At 32.9% G+C, this 12,144-nt stretch overlaps 2 protein-coding genes across 2 annotated transcripts in view; one reads left to right on the top strand and one right to left on the bottom strand.

Moving 5' to 3' along the window:
• LOC117240342 (pyrokinin-1 receptor-like) overlaps positions 1-2,775 on the top strand; it is a 34,661-nt gene extending 31,886 nt beyond the window's left edge. Inside the window, exons 4-6 of the mRNA XM_033506340.1 lie at positions 114-328; positions 945-1,341; positions 1,750-2,775. Coding sequence (XP_033362231.1) covers positions 114-328; positions 945-1,341; positions 1,750-1,997 — 860 coding nt within the window. The 3' untranslated portion in view covers positions 1,998-2,775. The remainder of the gene's footprint in view (positions 1-113; positions 329-944; positions 1,342-1,749) is intronic.
• An 18-nt stretch (positions 2,776-2,793) lies between these two features.
• Positions 2,794-12,091, bottom strand: LOC117240358. The gene is made up of 8 exons (XM_033506362.1): positions 11,886-12,091; positions 10,782-10,918; positions 10,303-10,470; positions 9,741-10,045; positions 4,839-4,974; positions 3,825-3,992; positions 3,501-3,637; positions 2,794-3,173 (listed from the first exon to the last, which is right to left on the bottom strand). The coding sequence occupies exons 1-8, from the start codon at positions 12,074-12,076 to the stop codon at positions 3,006-3,008; spliced, it is 1,410 nt and encodes a 469-aa protein (XP_033362253.1). The 5' UTR covers positions 12,077-12,091; the 3' UTR covers positions 2,794-3,005.
• Between the last annotated feature and the right edge of the window lie 53 nt (positions 12,092-12,144).

The following is a 12,144-nucleotide window of genomic DNA, read 5'->3' as shown; positions in this document are numbered from 1 at the left end:
CGATCCGGTTAATAGGTTAATACGTCCGATTGTAAAATTATCTGCTGTAAATACCAATAATAAACGCATTTATAGAAAAACAAAATGAAACAGAAACGATTTGATCGTTGCAGTTGCAGTAGTAGTGGCGTTCTTCATCTGTTGGGCACCGTTCCACGCTCAAAGGCTGTTGGCTGTGCACGCAAAGAATACGACTGAACCGAAAGACGCGTTAGTAATAGTCTACACTATCCTCACGTACACGTCCGGGGTGTTTTATTACCTTTCCACGACAGTGAATCCACTGCTCTACAACATCATGTCCAACAAATTTAGGGAGGCTTTCAAGGTAAGTTATCACTTGAGAATTTTGAATCGAAATCTACCTGTCAACGATCCTGTTTCAATTATCAATCATTCCCCAGTGTAACGAATAATGAACGTATCTTTGTATATTCGTGTTACATTTTAACTGTGTTTTTAATTTTACAAATGAATATTTCTGTGGTTTTTCTTTATATCCTCTATGTTTTCTTCTTTGCACCCTAAAGTAGAAAACTACAGAGCTTTACAACGATCCTGAAAAATCTAAGATACTACAAACAAGTAGAAAATCTGTGCGAAGTTAATTTTCTTTCCGACAAGCTACGTGTACCGATCGATGGTACGAGTAATCTACTGACGAGGATATGAATTAACGAATGATAATAACGTTGTAAAATATAAGAAGAAGAGATATAAAGAACTGGAACTTGCTATTAACGACTTTTCACCAAAACTGTGGAAATAATAAGTGAAAAAAAAAAGAAAAAAAAGAAAAAATGACAGTATTACAATAGATACTATTACAAACGTAAAAATTACAAAAGAAATCTGAAAATTAAGAAAAAATCGAACCCCCACCCTCCCTCCCCAAAAGATTGAGATGGAGTCTGACAAAGTGCGTTAAACAAACTAACTTTCAGTCGATGCTGTCGAATCACTGCGGATCCTCCCGCAAGTCAGTACCACGACAGCTGACGTACAGTAGCCTCTCGAGGTACGCGAGGTCCACGTTCAGGCAGACGGATGATCGTCAGAATTCGCCGTCGATCTCCATCAGCGACGACAACCAAAAGCTGAGAACGACCAATACCACCGAACTTATTGGACTAAACGATCGAAAGAACAATGGACGAAACCAGTCCGACTCTATGGCGAATAAGATCAATCATCGAGAATACAGCAGGAGCGTATCCAGAGGATCGAACTCCAGTCAGCTTACCCTGATGTCGTCCGTTAGTAAAAGTTTTAACGAAGGCAACAATAGCTTGACTGCGACTTACGTGAACATTCAAAGAGCATCGAGAGTTGTCACGCTCGGTAAGTGAGATTTTATTTGTTACTTTTAATTTTTCTTGATAGAAATATTCTTCAAGTCGTTCAGGTGAAGTCCTGGATCGTTTATCGAATATTGATTACGTCTAAATGAGCGATAATTTATAAATGTTGGAGATCGATGAATCTATTCAAAGTTCATGGCCTTCGGCTAACGACCATAGCAATCAGCGTGTAATAGTCACGTTAACGCGCAATAAAGGTTAATAATATAAGAATTGGTGAGGAAAGTAACAATTTTAAGCATCAATCAACGTAATTATTTCCACGTCAACGAGACAGTATAATATTTAATTGTCGACCGAGAAAATCAAATATTTTCACTCTTTGACGATTAATTTGTTTCGAGTTACGAGTTTCTAAGCTATAATTTTCTTAATCTTCTTTAAACAGGTATACTCGCCGGCAGATTGAGATTGGGAACCAAAGAGCTATTTTCGCCTCAACAGAAGATCGTAACTAGTTCAGCGCCGAAACCGGAAACGAGGACAGTGTTGGCACCGCGATTCCAAAGTCATCCGAGTATAGAGAGTGCAAACACTATCAGTAACTCTAGTTTAAAGGACCATGACGAGACAGAGTTTACTGGTATGGAATTGGCACGATACATGGGTGAACTGAACTGTGACTTAATCACTTAACGTTCGTTTAAGGAAAAGCGTCCTTTCGTCGAACGAGTGAAGCATAAGTACTTAACGAATTAAAGAAAAAAGTTGAGAAATTGAGGCTTTGAAGTAGGAATACGTGTATGCGAACTTCTATAGGCAACAGTCAGGAGAATCTGAGAAAGAAGAACTTAAGACCTGAAATTTAAACAAAAATACTGAATATGTATGTCTTTTAAGAGGAAGCATATTTGTAAATCTTACATTGTAACCGAACAGCAGGAGATCTACGAACAAGCTAATGTAAATCATATTATTAGTCTGACATAAATGCTTCCCCAGTGTATTGCGAAAACGCCCACATTGAAAAGATCCAAGATCATCGAAATTTAATATTACCAATTAACACTACTGTGTTGTATACGCCCTTTCCGCGTGTTCATTGATCCGCAAACATCATTATAAATCACTGAAACGGTGAAAACTGTAAGAAAACGATTCCATGGTTCATTTTGCGTAAACAGCAGCGCTTAAACAAATTTTCTAAGAATAGATACAGGAAGAAATTGAATAATACCGTGAAAACATGATCTCAGACGATTTCAAATTTAATTAAGGGTAAATGTTATTATAGCGATACTAAACATAGAGCAAGGTCGTTTGGAAATTACAGAAAGTCATAGAGATCGTGTAATATTTTAAGGAAACATCGTTCATAAGTAGTACAGTGCGAATTGATTATGTAATTAATTATGAAATTTGCTTTGTACATTCTTGTACTTCATTTCACTGAAAATACAAGTTCACTGCTTCGCAATTACAAAAGGAAAGCTCTTGAATAAATATAAGCGATATTTATTTTTCTACTCGTATCATACATAACAATTTGTAAAAACCATTCATCTATCTCATCTATGTTTTTATAAACGTGACGTAAAATTTGTATAAAACATAAAATGTAAAAGAATCTGCAAGTATACTTGCAAGGAAATAAACCAATCGACGGTCCTGTTGAACTCTAACGCACGTAGAAAGTCTCTAAACTTAAAACATGCTTTGGGGTCGGCTGTCGAGATAAGCTTTGATGTTGGGTAGCGACCTGACTTTCTCTACCAATTTCTTCAGTTCAGGGTGGTCTTTATTGATGTCGGTTTGCAGCATGTTGGACAAGGTCTCCGATTGTGCGGCATAGAAAAGGTCAGCCCATGTCAACTACAACGACAATTGAAAATGTGGCTTAGAAATAAGTTTAAAATTACTTTAACTGGTATTAAGAAAATAAAAAATTAATCAACCCCATTTTTTGTAAATTCTTTTACTTTTACTTTACTTTTCATTATTGATATCTGAAAAATAGACTCAGATAAAGATGAAGATTACAAATTTAGAGTAATAATTGCAAAAAAATTACAAAATTACAAAGAAAATCTTTAGTAATATCACTCTTTTCGACTATTCAATTTGTGGTCGATTACTGAAGAAACAGCTTCTGAGCAGCTGATTTCTAGACTTTGCAAAACAAATAAACAATTTGTTTACCTTTCCATTGACAAAGTGTCCTCCGTTTTTCTTCACCTGCTCATCCAACTTATGGAGCATGGGAAGCTTCTTCTCAGCGTTGGCCTTCAGCTTGGCCTTGTATCCAGGGTCTTGTTCAAAGTGGTATTGAGAGTATGCTATAAATTATAAATACAAAATCGATATATAAAAATTAAAACATAAATTCGAAATATTCTCTTCAAGTATACGTATGTTTTTGTGTGGACTGTTCTTCGTTTGAAAGAAACAATAATCATGAATCAAAGGATGACAGGCCAAGTACTGTTAAAGTGAGTTAACGCAAGTGAGTTAATAGACGTCTACCTGCTCTCACGTCATCGATGGTGTCAACGGTGGCATCGATTAGGAAAGCTTCTTCATCGTTGGAACCATAGAGATTGTTTTTCCTGGCGAGCAGGCGAAGGATTGCTTTCGATTGATAGTAAGCCTTGCCGTCGACTTCCAAGACGGGTACTTGACCAAGTGGCATACCTGAAATATTCGCGATCATCAATAATCAACAAGTCATTAATTAATATTACATGTGAACAGAGGAATTCAAACATTTATCAAAATCAAGGCTCTTGATTTGCTCTTTGGGAAACATAGCGTAGAGATTACGTATCTTCGACAGGAGTCAAATATAATATCGTTATTTATACAGTTTATACGGAAGTCTTAAAAAAGTTTATACACTTCCATCGAGACCCCATTGGACATTTATTAATTTTGAATCAAGTATTCGTCAAATTACATTTTTTATATAATCTGAACTTGTATCTTAAAAGTTCTTTTGTAACATAAACTGTTGAAAAGCGTAAACTTCATATAAGTGTAGTATCGTGGACGAAAGGCCTAAGAAATATCGGGCGAACTATGAACAACGTCGCGAGAGCCGAGGCGTCGTCGGGCCCATCAACGTGTCATCGGTCTTTTCAAGTGCATAGTTTCGTGGAAAAGACCTACGTGACCCTGGCTACGAGCGTCTGCAGAACACGTGTGCGGTGGGCCTAGGAAAAAGGCAATAGAATGCGACAACGGCCAGAGTGTGAGTCGAGAAGCAGAGTGTGAGTCGAGGAGCCGAGTGCGAGTTGAGCGGAGACAGAGTTTGCGAGTGGCGTTGCCGAGAGAGTGTTGATTGCGTTTTGGTAAAAGTCGAGTCGCTATCTAGTTATTTAGTTGCGCTGTTTTCTGTACGTTTGGCGTGAATAGTTCAGGTTGAACAACAATCGTCTTTTTCTGTCTGATTAACATCTCTATTGTCCACTCCTTGTAAATACATTATATCACGATATTACATAAGTATGAAATTAATATATTAGAGTTTTGAATTTTTACCTTTTTTAACTTCCGGCCATTCATCCTGAGTGAGCCTCCTGTCCTCGAATTTAATTCCACTTTGGTGCAAAACCAGCCTAATTGGTTCAGCAAGGCCAGTGATGTTGAAGTAAGTCAATCTGTAGCTGGGCATTTCCTGTATTAAACAAACATAATTTGATGTACTCAAATTTTCTAATATTATTTTGTATTGGTTTGCTTCTAGAGTAATGTTCTAGATGAGATGTCTAGAGTAATGTCTAGAGTAATGTTCTTCTAGAGTTATCCTTCGTTTATATTCTCACGAGGGAGATTAATCTAAGATCGTACGCATTATAATAGAAATCAGTTTGAAAATTTTGTAATAATATTTCCAAATATATATATATAATTTTCTAAAATTTATTTATATAACTTTGTACGTAGGTAACTGAACAGTTTTATTTTAATATCATGAGTTGCAGTATTGCTCGTACGTCCGATATATCTTTGTCGTGATTCACGTTATATGAAACACGCAATCGCCGATGGCACAATAATGTTGCCATCTAAGTCTCGTCACTGATTATCTATTGTTACCTTCGCAAGGTAAACACCTAACGTATGTTATAAATTGTATGAAGTCTTATGTAAGGTATCTATGAATAATACTCTGCACTTCACTGAAACGCTACTTCGAGTATTTTTGAAATAAAAATTAAAAAGTTAGAGAGTTAAAAAAGATAACGATTGAGGAAATCGAAAAATTGTAATATTTGAAATTCGTGGTGCTTGATAATTTAAATATTTAGAAGTTGTAATATTCGTAAAATTGGAAATTTGAAGCACTGAATATTCTCAGGTTTAGAAGTTGAAGATTCAAAGTTGATCTCTTTGAACAAGGAAAATTCGATTGTAAATATATATAATTGCAACGCCCTCGCATAAAAAAGAATCGAAATTCAGCCATTGAATGAAATTTTTAATTGCTAATGTTAGTTTAAATAAACTCTTGCCCGTCAAACTGAAAAAGTGTAGCTGTCTAACAGTAGAAGATTCTAATTATTCAAGTACTTCAAATTAGCGCAACGTTCATTAATATCTTCTAAAAGAAATCTTGTACTTAGTAGTTTGTAACTCACTATTACGTTGAAATTCATGTTTATGATCCGTGACATTGAACATGATAAACGAAGTGAAGGTTCGCGGTTTCTAACATTAGTTCCGTTAATGATACGAGTATAACAACTAGCCGGCTAATAAAATTCATTTTTTTACGCTGACGCATACATTACTATAGTTATAATGTCAATAAACAGAAAGGACATAAAAGCTAAGCGATAAAGAACACATGCTATCGATTGATATCTTAATTCATTTATTAATTTATTAATTTTATTAAAATGTCTGTTTAAAGTTTATAAAATATATGTAACTGTCTATTTTTTATCTCTGATATTTAGAAATTACAGAAAAACAATTGACGAAATTTGCAAAGACTGGAGAACACTTATCAAATTTTCAAATTTCCTACTTTTCTAAGGGCATAATAGCGTATTGCGCAATATTGCGCAAGAGAGTTGTGCGAAACTTCAGAGTGACTCTGAATGAAACCTGTCGCTTCTCTCCAGCTAAACGAATATGGATCAATATATTCAATGAAATACTCTGAACTTCCAACTGATGATATAAAATCAAACATCGTTCGCGAAGTTAATTACCTTCGGTTTCTGTCAATATCGAGAGAGTACAAATTATAAAGCTTCCTTTGAAAATACGATTATTATTTGAAGTTTGGGAAGAAAATTATTTATCACGCAATAGCAGCATTTAAATGAAATTTCAAATTAATTAATTTAATAATTAATTAAATTAATTAATAGAATATAACCTATTAATAAATTTCGAAAATAAAGCCTGATGTTACATTGCCACGATGCGAATATATCAAAGTACAAACTTTTGCAGAACCTTTATTATGTGAAAAATGGTATTGAGACATAAAAGACTTACGATGTTTTAGACTGGAACGTGAACTAGACACGTTGATCTCTCGTAGAATACTGCTTTGAATTACCGACCATGAGCTTCATATAAATAGTTCTTGTAATTCTCCGAGAATATCGTTCTCCCCACCATGCTGAATGATATTCGTGTGATAAATCGCGATAGCGTACATGGCAGAATCAACTAGAATTCCTTGATAGAGTAACATCCTTCGTGGCACAGCTTTGTTAATAAGTAAATCACTTCGTAATGGGTATCATAAAAAAAGTCTATGAACTAAACGATCTACTGGGGCGTTGAATGACGTCCGTTACGGTTACGAGCAATATTTATTGTAATTATATTGTTTAGCCCGCTAAAAAGACTGTCATTGTTTGAAAAGGGAGATAAGATTCCACTTTTCTATACTCGGTTTCATCGGCAAGGCTAAATTTTCTAGTAGATTGCAAATTATTTATTTATTAAGCACACAACGATAAGTTATGTGAAAGATGGTTAATTTCAAAGTTAACAAATTGTTGATGATAGGAAATATGTTTTGATTATAATTTGATGAAAAGTCAATGCCCTCTTTTTAATTGAAAATAGTAAATAATAAAATTGGACGAATTGCAATAATCTAACCAGCCACTTTCTAGATTGAGGTTAGGTTAGGCTTATTTCATAATGTCAGATTGTCGGGTTTCTGGAGCGGCAAAATTTTGCAAATCATGGAGATAGCAAAAAATCAATAACCCAATGTTACACCCCATAGAGTAACTTTTAGAGTCCTTCACGAAAAATGATTTCGCGTTTACCATATCTCGATATTTTATGATACTTTTCATATTATAAAAAAATTAAGTTTATTGAACGGGTTGAAATTCTTCAGCTTTATTTTTACAGAAATTTCGGAGTTAAAGCTATATAATTATAACAATTTAATAATTAATAACTAATATGATTATAAGTCATTAAAAATCAGGCTACGAAAGATTATAAATCTTTAAAAAAACAAGAGATAGAAAACAAGATAATTGTCCTCGTAATCGTTTATTTTGATCAAGAAGTTTTGTTAGAATGATCAACAACATTGATATGTTGAGAAACGTGTTGAAATGAGATAACATTCTGAATAAAATTGTCGGTACGGGCCAAATTTTTAGAATTAATAATGTCAATAAGAATCTTGTACAGTCATTCTTTCGTAAGATGATTTTAACTTTATCACTGGTGTAATAATATTTAAAGATAATGTTATCTATTTATTTATATGTATCCAAATAAGGTGATATCGACCGATTCTTTAAGTAAGCAGCGAAATATAAAAAATTACCAGATATCGATTGCGCAATCTTATACAAATCAATGTAGGGTGAAAATAAAATATTAAGAATATTTTACTAACTTCTTTCTCTCGTTTTATATTTTGAAATAGAGCATAACATTCATGAATTAATAGCTTAAGATTTTTTGAAGAACGTACAAGACGGAACACGAACAATAAAAAAGGGATGTTAAATACAAAAAATAGATTGAAATTTAGATTAAGAAATATAAAAAAAATGATATTGCATAATTTACAATTATTTTCGATAGCTTACGTCAGTATGTTGGAGTGTAAGCTATAAAATATTCAAAAACTGATACCATTTAGAGATAATTTAGAAAAACAATAAATTGCGGAAACCGATAGTTAAAACTCGATACGATCGATACTCCAAAACTCTAATCCTAATAATTACTCAGCAATAATAACCGATAATTCATGTTGATTAATGTTTGAACTCCGTTTTTTTTCTGTATGTGTATACAAATTTTGTACAGTTTGATAAAGCGAAATTAAATTATCATCTTTTTGTACTACTTCAAACATTGAGATTTGTCATCTTCAAGGTCGATCACACATAGTTCCAGATTGCGGAGTTGCAAGGGCAATTAATTTTGCAATCGGTTTTCCTTTGATATAGATGTGAATACAAATAGCCATTGATTGACAATATACCGAAGCAATTCTAGTTTAATTTGAAGTCATCGATCCTTTGATATTTTTGGAAGAATAGTAAAAGTACAGAGAAAACAAGAAAAAATGGAGTTAACTAAAAGATAGCTCCAATGTATCTCATAAATATTATCTATATATCATTTGTAAGATGTAAGTGACCAAGATATCGAATTATACAAAAATTGTATGTAATGATTAATACTTGAACGTTACTTACATTTATGTACATGAAAATTTGATCTTTTATTAACTAAGTTATTGATCGACAAAATGACTTCCTACATAATTCTCCGCCTGAACTGAAATGGATATTTTTTTTTACGCAAGCCTTATGTGTAGCTAGCAACGAGCAAACAGATTAATTACTTTACACACGGTCGTATCTTGTTTGCTGTAGGCGAGTTCTCTCGTATAATCAACGAAGTACTCAACTTTAAAGCGATAACAGAAGAACATTATTGTATCGATAAAAATCATGCTTTTTTCAAAGAAATATGTAACTCGTATTTTTTTAAAGCAACCCTCATAACGTATTGAATAAAATAATCATACATTTTTTTTTGTTCAACATTTGTAAAATACGATATTATCAAGATCACCAAGGAGGTAATCTTCAATTCTTAATGAATATAATAAAAAACATAATTAATGATTGTTTGATGGTTTTATTATTATCTCTATAATACAAAAGCACAACATCGTGTCAACAGTTTATATAGTTCGTATGTTTCTGTAGGAATACACAAATAATAGTTCTCTATCACAACGTAATCTAAAGGGAAAACCCTAACTAAATGACAAAAATATCGGTAATAACTGGAACTAATGAATGTTAAAAGCAATCAGTATATTCCATACAAACTTCCATCAACACGATTCGTTCTTCATTCTCTCAACACACTAAGACCGCAATCTTTAAACGCTTATAAAACCATAAGCAATCGTGAAGTTTAGAATTCGCTAACTGGGCGTCTCTCAATCCAGTTTTTGATCTTGGGCAGAAGGAGGACCTTTTTCTCCAGCAGCTTCAGATTCTCGTAATTCTCGATCAGATCAGACTTGTACATAAAGTTCAAATAATCGAGCAGAGCAACGAATGTTAAATCAGCCCAAGAGAGAGTACCATCGTAGAAGTAGCCGTCATTTTCCTTCACTTGCTGGTCCAAACGTTCTAAAATGAACAGCAGCGTCTCTTCAGCAGCCTTGCGTTTTGCAGCTTTGACCTTCTCGTCCTCCTCATAGTGGAAGGCGGCAATTTCTGAAAATTTGTTTTCAGTTAAATACTATTCGCTAATGTTATACTAATTTGAATACAGTGTTGTGCGAAATTTAAATGATACTGAAGATAGAATTACAATCCTTTTTAATCCTTTGTCTTGTATTGTTGACATACGTGTATCGTTCGATTAAATCAAATATTAAATCGGATTTCAACTAATAAATACCTGAACAGATATGTACTATCTGTTATCAAGATTCTCATAAGATTTATGCAAAACAGCACTGGATACTCACTATGACGAATATCATGAATAGTATCAACAGTGGCATCAATATGAAGATTTGCCCAGTCAGTCTTTCCAGCTAAGTCATATTGTTTGGCTAAGTAACGGCAAATAGCTGTAGACTGAGCAACCTTCCTTCTATCAGCTACGAGCATAGGAAGCTGGCCATAAGGAGTCACTAAAAACATACAACTAATAGAATCAAAGATTCTATCGAACAAACAGATTATGATGCTTCTTAAATATCTAGCTTCCTGTTATCTGTTTTGGAAAGATATAATTTAATTTATTGATAATTTATCAGCAAACAAAGGGCATTGTCTCCTTAACAATACCTATTGTTCTCCCACATATCTTATAGAGCAATGGAGAGTAAACAATAATCTCTGTTATACTCTGCATAATTGTGTTCTACTTTATTTAGCTACTTTAGTTAAATTAGGAAAGATGAGATTTAAGAAACAGAATTTCTTTAAATTTTAAGCTTACAGGGCTTTATTTCTGGCCAGACGTCCTTTTTGATACGTTCATCTTCAAATGGAATACTAGCATAGCTGAAGATAAAACGGATTGGTTCTGCCAATGCTGTAACTGGGAAGTAAGTCAATTTATAGAGCGGCATCTTCCTGGAAGTATAATATATACAAAGTAAAAACAAAGAATCATTGATGACAAGAATTATATTATTACAAATTATGAAGTATAAGACAATTTAAGTAAAAAGCATCAACTACTAACTACTCGCATAGCTATTTGTATCTTTATATTTTAATATAGCTTAGATATAAAAAGAATATTATTTTTGGATGTAATAATGTATAAACTTGCGCCAAATATTATAACAAAATATTGCACTTTCTATTTAAGTAGGATAGACATAATACCAGCATTTATCTTTTTCCTATAGCAATGAAATTGTTTATAAAAAAGTTTATAAGAAAACTATCAATTAATGCAAACAACGCATTTCAAAATATTAATTACATTCGCGCGATTCGTTATCTCTAGTATTAATTTAACCATATGGTTCTATACACCCAAGACCCTCTAACAATAATTTAGTACCATTACTAGTCGTATGTACAATGTATGTTTGTATACAACTTTCGTAACTACAAAACATTCAGCATGATTATATATTCTTCCAAACTTAAGAAACATTTTCTAATTGCATACTTAAATTTATCGATCAATTATGAACATATGATAACATTTATTTCTTTCAACTACTAATTTTCAAATCCTCTGCTGTTCCGTTAATTGAACGACGCGCCGACTTTTCGTACAAGTATCTTGTATCTTATCTGTATTATTTAGTTATCAATAAAGAAGAAACATTTTCTAATTGTATACTTAAATTTATCGATCAATTATGAACATGTAATAACATTTATTTCTTTCAACTACTAATTTTTAAATCATCTGCTGTTCGGTTAATTGAAGGATGTCGGCTTTCTGTAGAAGTATTTCATATTTATTATTTAATTATGAATAAGGAAAAAACATACAAAATATAGTTTTTAAACGGTTTATTATTTATAAAGAGAAACTTTGACTCAGGATATATATACTATATATATACTATTTACTTACAATTTTTTTTTTAAGACTTCAAAGTCGAAACAAGCACAGGAAATTTCCAAGCCGGTTAACAGAAACTCGAATGAGACAAAAATAACCTTTAGATCAATATATGTTCTTCTTCCCCCCTGTTGCTTCCACGTAACTCTTATCCTATTGGTGGAGCTGTGCTGATATGTGAAATTATGACTACATAAAAACATCCGGAAAGACTCATTGAATGATTTTATAGTTTAAGGTTAATAAATTTCCATAAATTAAAGTTGAAAAT

The sequence above is a fragment of the Bombus vosnesenskii genome, unplaced genomic scaffold (genome assembly GCF_011952255.1).
Source record: "Bombus vosnesenskii isolate JDL3184/JDL3185 unplaced genomic scaffold, Bvos_JDL3184-5_v1.1 scf7180000014621, whole genome shotgun sequence".
Taxonomy (NCBI): Eukaryota; Metazoa; Arthropoda; class Insecta; order Hymenoptera; family Apidae; genus Bombus; species Bombus vosnesenskii.
Note: the sequence above shows the minus strand (reverse complement) of the source record. Positions and strands in the feature narration are given on the sequence as shown.